General features: G+C 40.9%; 1 protein-coding gene across 4 annotated transcripts in view; it reads right to left on the reverse strand.

The window, feature by feature from the left end:
- Window positions 1-1,686: 1,686 nt before the first annotated feature.
- Ggnbp2 (gametogenetin binding protein 2) overlaps window positions 1,687-17,243 on the reverse strand; it is a 39,898-nt gene continuing 24,341 nt past the window's right edge. The window contains exons 7-14 of one of the 4 annotated variants that reach the window (XM_013013375.1): window positions 15,816-16,019; window positions 14,614-14,788; window positions 11,155-11,349; window positions 6,659-6,806; window positions 6,033-6,158; window positions 5,807-5,955; window positions 4,904-5,125; window positions 1,687-2,547 (exon numbers count right to left, since the gene is read on the reverse strand). In XM_013013375.1, the coding sequence (XP_012868829.1) occupies window positions 2,344-2,547; window positions 4,904-5,125; window positions 5,807-5,955; window positions 6,033-6,158; window positions 6,659-6,806; window positions 11,155-11,349; window positions 14,614-14,788; window positions 15,816-16,019 (1,423 nt within the window). In that variant the 3' untranslated portion in view covers window positions 1,687-2,343. Of the gene's footprint in view, window positions 2,548-4,903; window positions 5,126-5,806; window positions 5,956-6,032; window positions 6,159-6,658; window positions 6,807-11,154; window positions 11,350-14,613; window positions 14,789-15,809; window positions 16,020-17,243 lie in introns of all 4 variants that reach the window. The other 3 variants (XM_013013376.1, XM_013013377.1, XM_013013374.1) reach the window with 3 other exon arrangements.

The raw sequence follows: 17,243 nt of genomic DNA on the forward strand, positions 1-17,243 counted from the left end.
AGAAAAAAGCCAGAAGTGGCACTGTGGCTCAAGTGGTAGAGCGCTAGCCTTGAGCTGAAGAGCTGAGGGACAGCACCCAGGCCCAGAGTTCAGGCTCCACAACCGGACCCAAAAAAAAAAAAACAAACCCAAAGTTAAAAGGGCAAATAAGAGAATTTTAGGGCAAATGGGAAGAATTTGGCCCAGAGAAGCCATCAACGCTGAATATCCTTGAGGAAGACTCGCTCTCCCTACCCTGTCTCTTGACATTTAGTAGCCAAGGAGAAAGAACTAAATGGTAAAGAGAACACTTAGGACTTGGGGGTGTGGCTCAGGTGGCAGCTCAGCAAGACCGAGATCCTGAGTGCCAACCCTGAAATACCACCAACCCACACCCAGGCGGGATGTCCTACTGACTTATCTCGGACACCTCTTCCCCATGGGCATACCGCAGATTTAAGTACTTACTGTATGACATGCACAACCATCCTGCGAGATAGTACCTACTTTTGAAGTATGCTGGAGGTGGAACCCAGGAACTCAGCCAAGTGCCCTACTACTGAGCTCTATCTCCAGCCAAGTTTCTCCACATTAAAGGTAAGTATACTGGTGTAGAAAGGGCAAAGCAGGATGGGCACAGTCCAGCCAGCCTACAGAAGTGCTCCAAACATCTTCATTCCATTCTCCCTTCTTGGGTTGTTTTCAGAATTGAGCTTACTTTGTTCTCTGGCCACATAGGGTTATTATTTTTTTTTAAGGGCTAAAAACTGCCTAATTTCCTCATTCTTAGTCTGACTATCCTTCCAAAGAAAGATCTGTGAGTCTGAGCACAAGCTCATTGGTAGAGTACTTGCCCAGAGCTGGGAATGCAGGTGTACTCCACTACTCCCAGCATTCAGAATTAAGTTCCAATCCAATCTTCATATGGCCCCAGTGCGGACTAAAACAAAAGCAGCCATAGCTTTTAGGACTTTCATAGTAACACTTGACTATTCTGGTAGAGGGGGTCAGCTCATAGCAAGGGAATACAGTCATGTTTTATAGTTTCCGTTATGAAAGCAAACAAGAGTCTGAGAAGAATCATTATTCATTTTACCTCTGTTCCAATTCTATACAACATTTAGATTTAAAAGACAACTCAGGAGGTGGACCAAAGAAATATGAAACTATGAAAACAAAATCTAAGCATCCACTGTTGCCCACTTGAAATCTTAGAAATTTGGTTTATTGGGAAAAAACAAACTTAAAATTCACTCCATACACTGCAAGAGATAACTGCCCTACCACCCGTTGGCTGGTCATGAAGTACTATCTACATGCACATACAAAGCTCTAAGGGATGTTGTTTATTGTGCTATTTGACTTGGCCTTGTAAGTGGCAGCAAAATGCTGCTCCTGGAAAAACATCTTCAGTATTCAGGATAGCTTGTGACAGCAGTGACTTTACTGGTGGAAAACAGATAAGGATGTATATGCATTTATACAGCTAACAATGCAGTCAGTTCTCAGTGCATCCTTCTGATCCCCATCACACATGCTGAGTAATTATTATCCAACAATTCCTGGCTGAAATTCTGCTACATTTTGTTTTTGTTTTCATTAGCTTCTAAGTCCATATAAACCTCTGAGATTTTTTTTTTTTGGTTACCTCTTAAGAACTTTTATACAGCAATTAAAGGCCATGAGAAAGTAAAATGGTAGCCAGTATTTAAAGGTATTGCAGCAAATTTATTCTTTCAGAACAAGATTAAAAACTGCTTTTTTGGTTGTTAATAACTCTGATCAAGTGAAGAACTTTTAGTCTTCAACAATCTGTATCTCTATTCTCATTTGCTCCGTACCCTCTGTCCATCAACAGGTACCATGATCACAAGTGGCAAATACTAATATACTGCCATACATTAAGTGGAAACATGTACACCAAATTCTACTGTGCGTATTAATAAATATTCTTTATTTTAAATTTTGCACATTGCGCTTTAACATTACATCCAAACATTTCGCAAGTGGATGTCTACTTTGTAAAACCATATATTCAGCTCATTGTCATTTCTGTACAGAAGTATAAGTACAACATTACTTTGCCACTAAGTTGCTTTAGTAAGTCTCACAGGAAGAGAAACATTTAATGAAAAGAGATGGCTTAAATCATATGGCAGGCCTGTACAGCCACGCAACTAAAGACACAAGCCTGAAGAAAGAACAAACTAATGAGGTTACCTCCACCGTCTCCCAAAACAAGAAAGAATCACATTGATTTTAAGATAAAATTTTGCCATAAGTCACTAAATTAAGAGTTTTTGAAAGAGAAGGCGCAGTAGTCATCTTGAGTGTTTCATTGAAAGACAGAGCTATTTTATTTATTTAATTTGCTCCAGCCGTTGTCAACAAGCCACTACAAATGGGCCTCTTGTGGTCATTTAAGCGGCAATATTTATTAAATTTCTCCTTCAGATGCTGTCGGTATTGTTCTCTATTGCTGTAGAAAGATTGGTTATTAGCCATAAATGACTGTATTTCATCTTGTGAGATAAAGATTTCCTCATCTGAAGTACATTCAGATTCATCCTGCAAATTAAAGAAGCAGTTAAATGCATTATTTAGAGAATGCAAAATGCTAAGCCCATAGAACACAGCTAAGCTAAAAATGGAAGTAGCCTAGCTTCTTAGTTTCAGTTCTGTCACATAAAGCCTTGGACTTGTTGAAATAAGAATTATGTCACCCTAAAAGGGCACCGGTGTGTCATGCTTGCAATCCTACCTACTCAGGAGGCTGAGATCTGAGGATCACGGTTCAAAGCCAGCCTGGGCAGGAAAGTCCATGAGATTCTTATCTCCAATTAACCACCAGAAAACTGGAAGTGGTGCTGTGGCTCAAGTGGCAGAGTGCTTGGCTTGAGTTGAAGAGCTCTGGGACAGTACCCAGGCCCAGAATTCCTCCCCCCACCCCATCCCTCAATAGAAATGTGTCATCCTGTCTTTTTTTTTTTTTTGCTAGTCCTGGGGTTAAACTCAGGGCCTGGGCACTGTCCCTAAGCCTCTTTTGTTCAAGGCTAGTACTCTACCACTTAAGCCATAGCACCACTTCTGCCTTTTTCTCTTTATATGGTACCGAGTAATCAAACTCAGGGGTCATGCATGCTAGGTAAGCACTCTACCACTAAGCCACATTCCTAGCCCCTGTCATTCTGTCTTAGAAAGTAATATAGATTACTTATAATATAAATTAAACTCAACTTGGTTTAAAACATGGAACTGACAATTTATCCTAGATTCCTATAACAAAATGGTGTCACCACATTTCTGACTTTTAAAAATGACCGATTATCCAGGTGTGGTGGCTCACACCTGTAAATCCTAGCTTCTCAAGAGGTGGAGATTTCTGCCTGAAACCACCTCAGGCAGAGAAGTTCACAAGACCTCATTTCAAGTAGTAATAAAAAAGCTGAAAGCAGTGGCATGTACTTGTTATCCCAGCTAAGAACTAAATAGAAGGATCTCAATTCAATAGCAGCCCAGAAAAAAGTAAAAACCTTACTGGGGGAAGCAACAAGGGCAAAAGATGTATTTCAAGTGGTATCACACCTGCCTGGCAAACACAAAGCCATAAATCCAAACCCAAGCACTACCAAAACACAGCAATAGCAAAAAAACCACCATGATTATAGATGTAACTAATTAGCAATACCTAACTTATCTCTAGCTGACATGCTGGTGAAAGTTTTGTCTCTACAAACTAAGGTAACTTTTTTAACTTAAAAAGTTACAGAGCTCCAAAAAGAAATGTACTCTTTACCTGATTTATGGAACTGTAAACCCTCTGTATATCACCTCTATAATAACCAATTTTTAAAGAAAGTTACAAGCCAGGCGTCAGTGGCTCACATCTGTAATCCTAGCTACTCAGAAGGCTGAGATTCTGAGCAGAGAAGTCCCCATGAGACTCTTATCTCCAATAAACTACTCAAAAAGCCAAAGTGGCACTGTGGCTCAAGTGATGAGAGAGCTAGCCTTGAGTACAAAGAGGCTCAGGGACAATGGCCCAACCCTGAGTTCAAGCCCTAGGACCAGCAAAGTTACAGAGCATTGCCAGTAAACTATAACACACACACACACACACACACACACACACACACACACACACACGAGTATTCCAAAGGATACTAAACAACTGAATGCTGATTATAGAAAAGATATCAGTCAGGTCAGGGCTGAGAATGTGGCTTAGTGGGTAGAGTGCTTGCCTAGCACGCATGAAGCCCTGGGTTCCAATTCCTTAGTACCACATAAACAGAAAAAATCAGAAGGGACACTGGCTCAAGTGGTAGAGTGTTAACCTTAAGCAAAAGCAGCTCAGGAACAGTGCCAAGGCCCTGAGTTCAAGCCCCAGGACTGGCAAAAGAAAAAAGAGACGTCAATCTCCTCCCAGCACAATACACATATACTATGCACTGGGTGGTCACATGAAATCCAATGTAATGCATCTAAAGTCACAATACCAATTAAAGTATTTTCCACGCTCAGTTATGTCTTTATCCTACACAATACCTAATGGGAATAATATAGAATACAAGCTTTAGTTGAGATTCTATACCTTTCCTGGTCTGGAATAGTGGCTATCATAAATTGCCACTCAGACAAAATCTGCTTAAAACAGCCTCCTTCAAAGAGGCAGATGGTTAGACGTGATGATACCCCTTTCTAGTATGTTTGCCCAACTAATGTCTGATAGCACTGAGACAAAGGAGAACAAAAAAATGTGTTCCAGAGAAGCTTCATCAAGTGGAAGAACAGAAATGCAGGCACTAAGACATAATGGAATACTATCTTCTTCATTTCTTAGAAGCCCCTCACTATGCCCCATCTGAATGAAACCTTCAGTTACTATCCCCACATCTATAGTAATATATCGTAGATTACTTACGAGGAGTTCAACTAAGCTCTTGGCACCTTTTCCAGAATCAGGACCAAATGATGTTTCTGTGGGTTCTGCGAACCAAGGCAATGGCTGCCCACCCTTTTCAGTGCTACAACAGCTTTCAGGATGTGCATCTTTGGTCTTATCGCGGTGAAACACTGTGTGCACGGTATTTCCTGAGGTCTCTCGATTACCTGGATCTGTAATACAGCCTCCAAGCTTTTGGATCTAAAACCACAGTGAAAGATTGCCCAGGTAAAAAGGCAGCAAATAATACTAATTATTATGCAAAGGAAAATAAGCATACACAAATGTTTTAGAAGACAACCAAGTTCCAGGCTAGCCCCTAGGCTCCAAAGCAAGACAATAATAACAAAACAAACAAAATGCCCTACTTTTGTTAAGTCTTAGAAGGAACAATGAGTAACAAAGCCACTGACACATTCTACATGCTACACTAGCTAATCTGCGCTCCTCTCACTTCACCTTCATAGGCCTAATATGCTAAGGACCACTGTTGCCATTTTGCAAATGGGAAAACTAAACAAACTGCTCAAGATTACAGAGCTAAGTTAAATTTAAACTATTATGAAAATAAGAAAGAATTATGACTCACATTACCATGTGAGTTTTGGACAAATAACTCATCCCTTTTCACACACACACACACACACACACACACACACACACACACACACACACACACACACACGGTGAACAGAGCAAAGGAACTACATAACACACACACACACACACACACACACACACACACACACGGTGAACAGAGCAAAGGAACTACATAACATACTCACCTAAAAAATTTAAGTTCTAGCAGCTAAACTACACTTGCCATGTCTAAGAATACAGTTTCAACATCTAAAGTTTAAAATCACCCGTTATAACACTTACATGTTCATCACATTTCAAAATCTTGCTTTTCTTTTTCTTCTTTTTATTTTTGCCTTTTGTGTTATTCTCTTCGGAATTTGCCCAGCATTCAACACAACTATCACCATCATCTTCTTTGTCTTCGCAGTGATGAACACAGGAATCATCACCTGCAAAAGTCAATAAACCTTATTTATGACCTTAAGTCAGTCAAGTAGTAGAATAAGGAACTGTAATCTAAACCTACCATGTTCATCATGATTGCAGATGCCTTCAGTGCAGGCAACATCCGAACCTTCTCGAGAGCCTGTTTCACTCCCTTCCATGCTAGATGAATATCCACAATCACTACCATTACAGTGCGGAGAAGTGCCTGAGGAAAAAACAGATGAAGTTATCATTAATGTAGAACAACCAATGGGAGCATAGAAAAATTTCAAAATTGATCACTTAATGACAGGGGAGATATACACTAGTGAAAATATGATTAAGGGTTTACAACTTTTTGTTAAACAAAAATCAGAAAACACAGAGAGAAAGATATTTGACTAAAATGCATGTTATCTGGGGGCTAAAAAATAATTTTTTAATTCCAAAATCCTCAAAAGTTCTTACATTTAAGAAAGAACCATGGGCTGGGAAGGTGGCTCAGTGGTAGAGTGCTTGCCTCGCATGCATGAGGCCTGGGTTCGATTCCTCAGCACCACATAAGCAGAAAAAGCCAGAAGTGCCACTGTGGCTCAAATGCTAGAGTGCTAGCCTTGAGCTGAAGAGCTAAGGGACAGTTGCCCAGGCCCAGAGTTCAGGCCCCACGACAGGCAAAAAAAAAAAAAGAAAAAACCAATTTAATAGTTAATTTTTAAAATTACTTACCTTTCTTTATTTTAGGGGACCCCAAAAGATTGCCACTGCTAGGACAGGTACATGATGTATTTTCATTGGTAACAATTACTTCTACACAGCCATTACCATCTTCAGTGCTGCCACAGGCTTTGCAGCTATTTTCTATGAAGTCTGCTTCCTGTAAGGATCACATTAGAGATATTAAACATTAGGAGGTATTATACCTCCATAACGGCTACATTTATTAATTTATTTAATTAGATAGGAGTTACAATATCATCAGGAAAAATCACTAACCCACTTCAAGACTGTGAACCAATCAAGGGAAAGTCATTAAGAGTTAATACCAGGTGCTGGTATAGCTCACACCTGTAATCACAGCTATTCAGGAGGCTGAAATCTGAGGAATAAGGTTCAAACCCAGCCCAGGCAAGGAAGTCTGTGAGACCCTTCAATTAACCACATTTAAAAAAGGGCGGGGGGAGGGGCTGGGAAGGTGGCTCAGTGGTAGAGTGCTTGCCTCGTATGCATGAGGCCCCTGGGTTAGATTCCTCAACACCACATAAGCAGAAGTGGTGCAAGTAGAGCTGTGGCTCAAGTGGTAGAGCACTAGCCTTGAGCTGAAGAGCTCAGGGACAGGGAATTCAAGCCCCACAACTGACCAAAAAAAAAAAAAAAAGCCAGAAATAGAGATGCTGCTCAACTGGTAGAGTATCAACCTTCAGCAGAAAAGCTGAGGGACAGCACCCAAGTCCTGAATTCAAGCCCCAGAACCAGCACACACACACAAAAGTTAATAGTACCTCAGCCAGGGTAGAAAATGTGTCACACACACACACACACAAATTTAGTACCAAACAAATTTAGGTGCTATCTCCAGGTGTACAACACACACACACCCCTAATGGTACTGCACACACACATACACACACACACACACACACACCCCTCTCTGATGGTACCAAACACACACAGCTAATGGTACCAAACAAATAATTTAGGCACTATCTCCAGGTGTAGGACACACACACAAACATCCCTAATGTAACACACACACACACACACACACACACCCCTCCCTAATGGTACCAAACACACAGCTAATGGTACCAAACAAATAATTTAGGTGCTATCTCCAAGTGTACGACACACACACACACGCGCACACACACACACACACACGCACACCCCCCCTCCCTAATGGTACCAAATTTAGGTGCTATCTCCAGGTGTGATCACTAAGAGTGTTCTCTAGGTAATAACTACTGCTAATAACACTTGGATGGTATTTGCCTTTTTCATGTATTTTTACACTCCAGTAATGGTGTCTTAACACAAATCAAGGCAGCATCAACCAATGTCGTAAAAGTTACAAAATTCCTCACTGTCAAATATGTTCAGCAAAAATAAATAAAAGGGTATTTTAGTAGAACTGATGAAGCAATAAAAACATTAATTTCACTAAATACCAATTGTGAACATAAGTGTTTTAAATAGTCTGTGGCAGATGGGAAGTATGCTAAAAGCACCAAAACAGTCCTCTTAAGGAAAATTACTTGCACAAGTCTAAGTTTCAATTTTTTATTATTATTATTGTTCATTACTTGTGCAAAGGGTGCTTCATTGTGGTAATTTCCATACATTTAAGCAACATATCCTTATCACACACTTTTCATGAACCGTTACTCCCTGATTCTTTAAACAATCTCAGTAAGTTTCATTGTTAAATCTTTATATATGTGAATAAACCACGCTAACCACATTTAGTCCCATTCTCCCCCTCTTCACATTAGTCCTGCCCCTTCCCACTGGAGCCCACTTCTCCATTTCAGCCTGTTTTACTTCCTTTTTTTCTTCTTCTTTTTCTTAGGATTTTTTTTTGTTGCTGTTGGTCGTGGGGCTTGAACTCTGGGCCTGGGCGCTGTCCCTCAGCTCTTCAGCTCAAGGCGAGCGCTCTACCACTTGAGCTACAGCACCACTTCCGGTTTTCTAGTGGTTTATTGGAGATAGAAGTCTCACAGTCTTTCCTGCCCAGGCTGGCTTTGAACCGAGATTCTCAGATCTCAGCCTCCTGAGTAGCTAGGATTACAGGCGTGAGCCACCGGCGCCCGGCTATCTTCTTCTTCTTCTTTTTTTAGTGTGTACTAATTGAACTCAGGTATTTCACTATTTTTTTTTCTTTCTGTGCCAGTTTCTTTTGCTCAGGATTAGCAGTCTACCACTTGAACCACAGTGCCACTTACGACTTTTTCCGAGTAGTTTTTTGGAGATAAGTCTGACAGACATTTTTCCTGTCCAAGCTGGCTTCAAACCACTATCCTCAGATCTCAGCCACCTGGGTAAATAGGATTACAGGCATGAGCCAACTGGCACCTGGCTTTAGTTTTTATGTATTTATGTATTTGCCAGTCCTGGGGCTTGAATTCTGGGCCTAGGGTCTGTCCCTGAGACCCTCTGGGTGCAAGGCTAGCACTCTACCCTAGTTTGATTTTAAAATTAAGGTCTTGCTACTACTAGACTGACTTTTAACTCTCACTGTATCCATCTCATTAGTGTCTATGATTATAAAAGCCTACACCACCATGCTTGGTAGGCTTATGATTTTTAAATAAATAAAAAATAACACCAAATTCTTCCAATTTATTTTATAATACAGTAGACATTAGTAAGTATAACCTGCATTAAAAAAAGCTCATTGGGCACTTTATTAGATTTTTTTTCTTTTTTGGTCGGTCATGGGGCTTGAACTCTGGGCCTGGGCACTGTCCCTGCGCTTTTCAGCTCAAGGCGAGCGCTCTACAATTTGAGCCACAGCGCCATTTCTGGTTTTCTAGTGGTTTATTGGAGATAAGTGTCTCACAAATTTTCCTGCCTGGGCTGGCTTTGAACCGCAATCCTCAGATTTCAGCCTCTTGAATAGCTAGGATTATAGGTGTGAGCCACCAGCGCCTGACTCCTATTTCTTTTTTGGGGTGGGAGGGGGGTCCAGTCATGGGGCCTGAACTCTGGGCCTGTGCGCTGTCCCTCAGCTCTTCAGCTCAAGGCTAGTACTCTACCACTTGAGCCACAGGGCCCACTTCCGGCTTTTTTTTTTTCTGCTGGCTTTTTTTTTTCTGCTTATGTGGTGCTGAGGAATTGAACCCAGGGCCTCATGCATGCAAGGCAAGCGCTCTACCACTGAGCCACCTTCCCAGCCCTCGGCTCCTATTTCTTTAACTTACAGGCTTCACACTTACTACATAGACTGGAGCCAGCACTTCCAGACCTTTTTGCTCTACTTTTCAATTAAGTATCATGTTTTGCCCAGCTTGGCTATGGTCACTTTCCACATATCTGGGATGAAGCCAGGTACCACTTCACCCAGCTTTTTCTCTGCTGAGATGGGGTTTCATCAACTATTTCCCCAGGCTGCCTGAAACTGCAATCCTCTCAACATCTGTCTCCCAAGTAGCTAGAATTAGGTGTGAAAAGAGGCATAAATCTAGGCTTTAATTTTAAGACTTTACAGTTAAGCTGGGTGCCATGACTCACACTTATAATCCTAGCTATTCAGGAGGCTGAGAACTGATGATCAGTTTGAAACCTGCCTAGGCAAAAAAAAAGTCCACGAGACTGGTTTCCAATTAAATACCAAAAAGACAGAAGTAGAGCTGTGGTTCAAGTGGTAGAGTCCTAACCTTAAGCAAAAAAAGGCACTGGTAGCTCATGCCTAAATCCTAGCTACTCAGAAGGCTGAGATCTGAGAATCAATGTCCAAAGCCATCCCTGGCAGGAAAGTCCATGAGACGCTTGGACCAACACACACAGACACCACAACTGTAAAGATACTTTGTGATCAAAACACTGAAAACTCAGGTCTTAGTGATAGAGTGCTTGCCTAGCATGCATGAAGCCTTAGGTTTAATTCCTTTGTATTACATAAACAGAAAAAGACAGATACTGTGGCTCAAGTAGTAGAGTGCTAGCCTTGAGCAAAAGAAGCTCAGGGACAGTGTCCAGGCCCTGAGTTCAAGGCCCAGGAGTGGAAAAAAAAATTCAGAACAGCGCCAGAAGCCAGGAGCTCACACCTATAATCTTAGCTACTCAGAAGGCTAAACTATGAGGATTAAGGCTCAAAGTCAACCTGGGAAAACAAACCCAAGATGCTTATTTTCAAATAACCAGCAAAAAGCCAAAAGCAGAAGAGCTACTCAAGTGGCAGGGCACCAGCTGTGAGTCAAAATGGCAAGCCAGAGGGCGAGAGCCTGGGTCCAAGCTTCAGAACAGGCACACACACACCCAAAACTGACAACTGCTTTTGGTCACAAACAGAAATAACACTCTGCATATTGTGCTTTAACAGCATGAGAGAGTCAAGAAAAGCGATCACACTATCTTCATAAAATGCATGACATTGAATTTCCTGGGGAAAAAAGACAGTACACCAACTACAGGAGCTCATATATAAAAAAGCATAATAAAAATGCCCAAATCAATCAAAAATAATACCTATACAACACGTATGAGTTGATACTAAGGAATACTACCTTCTCTTGGCTTACTTCTTTTTCATCTGCTGTTTGTAAGGAAGTAGGAATATCACACACACACTTGTTTTTTCGTCTATTTTTCCGTTTCTGGCGTTTCTTTTCTTGCTTGAGTTCTCTTACTCGTTCCTCTTCTGAAAATTCCTCACAAAGTTGTTCCAAGCGACTAATTCCCTGTACTTTTTCAACAGTCATCTATTATAAAAACAAATATGAAGAAAAAAAAACAAATATGAAAGTGAATGTTACTTACAATATCCTTTATTGTTCCACAGGAATTCTCATTTGTTAATTTTGTTTGGTAGTACTGAGGTTTGAACATAGAACCTAGCACTTACTAGGCAGGTCCTATTAGCCACATCTTTAGCCTCATTTATTAAACTTAAATTTTATCAAACATATCCATGTAATGTTTCATGCTACAATTTAATCAGAGTATTCATAAAGAATCTTTTTTTTTTTTTCTGGGCCTGGGTACTGTTCATAAGCTCCTTTTTGCTCAAATCTAGTACTTTACCACTTAAGCCAGCTTTTTCTAAGTAGTTTATTGGAGATGAGTATGTGTCTCACGGACTTTCCTGCCTGGGCTGGTTTCCAACCACAATCCTTAGATCTTAGCCTCTTGAGTAGCTAGGATTGTAAGTATGAACCACCAACACTCAGCTCCATAAAGAATCTTAAACTTTTTTTTTTTGCAGTGCTGATGATCAAACCCAAGAACTTGCACATGTTTTGTTAACTTGGATAGTGGCAAACTCAAAAAAAAATCTATTCAGAAAGTCAATACACACTTTTTGTGAGAAAGATATACTTAGACACATACCTATGAACAAACAATATTCTAATTTCAACATCACCATTATTAGATCACTGTAGTGTCAGAACTATCTTCTCAGATTTCTCAGATGATTTTTATCTTTTTTGAGACAGGGTCTAAGTTAAACAGACTACAGGCTCCCGATACTCCTGCCTAAGCTTCCACGTACTGAAATTATGGGCATTCGCTATCATGCCCAACAATATTCTAAGTTTAAAAAAGCAGAATGGAAGCCTGTGCCAGTGGCTCATGCCTGTAATCCTAGCTACTCAGGAGGCTGAGATCTGAGGATCTTGATTCAAAGCCAGCCCAGGCAGGAAAGTCTGTAAGACTCTTATCTCCAATTAAGCACCAAAAAAGCCCAAAGTAGGGCTGTGGCTCAAGTGGCAGAATGTTAGTCTTGAGCAAAAAAGCCAAGTTCAAGTCCTAGGATCGCACAAAATAAATACAAAGAAAATAAACCATTAACTCATTCCTCCAAATAACGAAAAGACAACTTAGCCTGGCTAGATGATTTAATCTCTGAAGGTACAAACATAGGAAGAGGAAAAAAAAAATGCCTACTGAAAACTGTTAAAACTCTGCCCAGCCAACCACCGGTGGCTCACACCTACAATCCTAACTACACAGGAGACTGAGATCTAGGGATCACAGTTCAAAGCCAGCCTGGGCAGGAAAATCCATGATACTCTTATCTCCAATTAACCCTCAGAAAACCAGAAGTGGAGCTGTGGCCCAAAGTGGTAGAGCGCTAGCCTTGAGTGAAAAAAATCAGGGACAGCACCCAGGTTCAGAGTTCCAGCCACGCAACCAACAAAAATAAAAAAAAAATAAAATAAAACTCTGCCCACTGAAAACTATTAAAACTCTTCTCAGACTTTTCAGAACAGCGTTCCTGGATGGGCTTCAGGATAAAATTTCATCCCATTTTCAAAAGCATTGTAGCCCAATGAAAAGAGATGCAAATATGGCTTGATATACACCAAATATTCATTAGCCAAATATTCTATAGAATATGAATTTAAAAAGATTAAAATACAAACTCAATAGTGGCATTATAAAAAGCTTCCAATGTTCTTTTAAAAGTAATTCTTGGGCTGGGAAGGTGGCTCACTGGTAGAGCGCTTGCCTTGCATGCATGAGGCCCTGAGTTCCATTCCTCAGCACTACATAAGCAGAAAAAGCCGGAACTGGTGCTATTGCTCAAGTGGTAGAGTAGTAGGCCTTGAGCTGAATAGCTGAGAGACAGCACCCAGGCCCAGAGTTCAGTCCTCATGACCGACAAAAAAAAAAAAAGTTCTTGCCAGTAGCTCATGCCTGTAACCCTAGCTACTTAAGAGGCTGAGATCTGAGGATCACGGTTTAAAGCCAGCTTGGGCAGGAAAGTCTGTGAGACTCATTTTATCTCTAATTAACCACCAGAAAACTGAAAGTGGAGGACAATGCCCAGGCCCAGAATTCAAGCCCCACAACTGACAAAATAAAGTTGTTTTTTTTAAGTAGTTCTTGCCAGGCGCCAGTGGCTCATGCCTGTAATCCTAGCTACTCAGGAGGCTGAGATCTGAGGATCATAATTCAAAGCCAGCCTGGGCAGGAAAGTCTGTGAAACTCTTATCTCCAATTAACCACTGGAAAATTAGAAGTGGAGCTGTGGCTCAAGTGGTAGAGCTCTTGCCTTGAGCTGAAGAGCTTAGGGACAGCGCCCAGGCCCAGAGTTCAAACCCCATGACCAACGAAAAAAATAGTTCTTGCCAGGCACAGTGGCTCATGCCTATAATCCCAGCTACTAAGGAAGTAGGAGATAGGAAAGACTTTTCTTTTTGCCAGTCCTGGGACTTGAACTCAGAGCCTGGGTACTGTCCCTGAGCTTTTTTTTGCTTGAGGCTAGTGCTCTACCACCTGAGTCACAGTGCCAACTCTGGCTTTTTCTGTTTATGTGGTACTGAGGAATTGAACCCAGGGCTTCATGTGTGCTAGGCAAACACTCTACCACTGAGCCACATTCCCAGCCTGGTCAGGTTTCTTATTTGCCAACTTCTACTTCTTACTCTAAGAAAATTTAAAAACCAAGGCTAGAGGAGTAACAATGGGCTGGGAAGTTGGCTCAGTGGTAGAGTGTTTGCCTCGCATGCAAGAGGCCCTGGGTTCTATTCTTCAGTACCACATAAGCAGAAAAAAGCCAGGAATGGTGCTATGGCTCAAGTAGGAGGGTGCTAGCCTTGAGCTGCAGAGCTGAGTGACAGCACCCTGGTCCAAATTTCAGCCCCCATGACCAAAAATTGCAGGGTGGGGGCCTGGGAAGGTGGCTCAGTGGTAGAGTGCTTGCTATGCATGCATGAGGCCCTGGGTTCGATTCCTCAGCACCACATAAGCAGAAAAGGTCAGAAGTGGTGCTGTGGCTCAAATGGAAGAGCACTAGTCTTGAGGTGACTAGAGCTGAGGGACAGCGCCCAGGCCCAGAGTTCAAGCCCCACAACTGACCCCCCCACCCCCGTAAAAAAGAGGAAAAACTCAGAAATCTAAATTCCAGTTCCCCAGAGCCCCTCTCTACGCAAAGCTATGTGTAGGAGTGGATCACAGCTCTCTGAGGACTGGTGTCTTACATTAAGATTCAGTGCAGTAACTTAACTCTACAATCTTACCTCAAAGCTCTTTCGTAAAGCATCAACACCAAGATAGAAAAGCATCTGCCATGTCTGTTCTTCTGCCCGTAGTTTTTGCCAGATTCGATGTAGTCTTTCATAAAGATGAATTCCCAAGCAGGTTAGAACTTCTTCTTGAGCTATATCTATTGTCTTAGCATGCCTTTCTCTTCGCCTATAGAGAATAACTGTGTCTTAATTCCGGAAATATCTCCAAGTTCAGGTTTTAAACACCATCTGCCTAATCACAAGACAGCTATACATTTATAATCCATTTATACATACGCATATGTATATATAAATTTATAAAAACACAAGCATGCATGTATACAACCAATGACAAGTACACATGCAGGTAGAATTAAGTCCTAAAATTGCTAAAGTAAGGTAATTCAGGAACTGGCTCTAAAGCGAAGGGTTTTCAGGCCTAGAGAAGCCATATCAGGTCTATCTCACAATAGACATGACAGTTCCTTTCACCTTCCAATTACAGCAAAATTCCTACTTTCTGTTTGTTTTGTTTTGAGAATAGAGAAAGGCAATATGATAAAATAATTCAACCATAAAGCTGTCTAGCCCAGTCTTTAGCAGAAGTACTTGTAGCACTACAGTGACTTTGTATTCTGTCTTTGAATTCTAAAATACCTAGCTGAAAGTAGACATTCCAATGACAGTTGCTACATAAACATATAACATGCAAAGGGAAATGAGTTTGACTTATTCTATGAACAATATTCCTAAAGTTTAGTTTTCCTAACAAAGCCAAAGATGACATTTAAGATTATTATAGTAATTACACAATATACACAGTTCATGAATTACAAAAATAAAGCATTTCTTAACCCACTGCTGTAAAGATCTCACTTCTATAAAGCCATTATCATGAACAAAACCTAAACATAATAATGCATGAAGAAAAATGTCTTTTAATCATTTTCAAGTGAAAATGATAATCCATAATAATAATGAAAGCCAAAAAAAGCCCATCTCCCTTCAAGCAAGGAGCAAAAGACTAAACCAAACACCAGAGAACAGTTTTCCCATATTTTCACTTAGTTTAGTAAGAAAATATGATCTTATAAGCACAATTTATTTTATACATACATTATATATATAGATGCAAAGATGATGAAAATAAACTTTCCGTAATAAAATGAAGCAAAGCGCTAGATAGCCCATTCTAGCAAACTACATACTCATACCCTCCTGCGAACTCTGGCTCAGCACGACCCAAAAGATGTGCAATGAAGTCTGTTTCACAGCAAACATGTATGTGTCGCTCATGTGGACAGCACCGCAAGCCTTCATAAAGTGCAGCACAGTAGCCCTTTTCTTTGCTGCAATCTAGTTCACCAATAAGGATATTGTATGCTCGGAGGACTTTATTTTTGCAATCAGTGCAAAATCTGTTGAAAAGAAAAAGCTCAAAATTAAGACTGGATTTGTGATCATTTCATGCAGTAAGTAACAGTACACTAGACTGGCACCAGTTCCCAAAATGTATTTAAAAAAAAAAAAGCTCTACCAGGTGCCAGTGGCTCACGCCTGTAATCCTAACTACTCAGGAGGCTTAGATCTGAGGATCAAGGTTCAGAGCTAGCCCAGGCTGAGACTCATCTCCAATTAACCACCAGAAAACTGAAAGTGGCCCTGTGGCTCAAGTGGTAGAGCAACAAACAGCCTTGAGCTAAAGAGCTCAGGGACAGCACTCAAGTCCAGAGTTGAAGTCCCACGACCGACCCCCCACCCCAAAAAAAGCTCCATATGTATATTAACTAGACACATAGCAGTATAGTTCATATGCAGTCTCAGGTACTCAGGAGGCTTAGACACAAAAGATTGCTTTAGTCTAGGAGTTCAAATCCAGCCTGCGTAGCATAACCTAGTCATTCAAAAAGAAAAGGAAAAAAAAGACATATACATGTAAGATAAACATATGAATGTAGCTAGTTTGGAAATACAGAAGTATACATCCTAAAAGAAAATGGCAGATGCCAGGAACTAGTAGCTCAAGCCTGTAAACCTAGCAACTCAGGAGGTTGAAATCTAAAGATCATGGTTTAAAATCAGCCCAGGCAGGAAAGTCCATGAGACTCTTTATCTCCAATCAAGCACCAAAAAAGCTGGAAATAGAGCTGTGGCTCAAGTGGTAGAGCATTAGCCTTGAGCACAAAAGCTATGAATAGCACATAAACTCTGAGTTCAAACTCCAGGGCTAGCAAAAAATAAGTAAGGCAGATACATACTTAGCATTCATAAAATACATGCCCAGAAAATAATGCTAAGGAGTAGGCACTTCTATTTCAAAATATATTTACACACAATAGAATTAAGAGGTGGCCCAGTGCTGGTGGCTCATGCCTATAATCCTGCTCAGGAAGATGAGGATTGTGGTTCAAAAGCCACCTTAGGAAGGAAAGTCTGTGAGACTTTCATCTCTAATTAATCACAAAAAAAGTCAGAAGTGGAGCTATGGTCCAAATGATAGAGAGCTAGCCTTGAACAAAAAAAAAGTCAGGACCTGAGTTCAAGCCTCCCAGGATCAGCAGGAAGGAAGGAAGGAAGGAAGGAAGGAAGGAAGGAAGGAAGGAAGGAAGGAAGGAAGGAAGGAAGGAAAGAAGGAAGGAAGG

The sequence above is a fragment of the Dipodomys ordii genome, unplaced genomic scaffold (assembly GCF_000151885.1).
Source record: "Dipodomys ordii isolate 6190 unplaced genomic scaffold, Dord_2.0 Scaffold19, whole genome shotgun sequence".
NCBI classification, from domain to species: Eukaryota; Metazoa; Chordata; class Mammalia; order Rodentia; family Heteromyidae; genus Dipodomys; species Dipodomys ordii.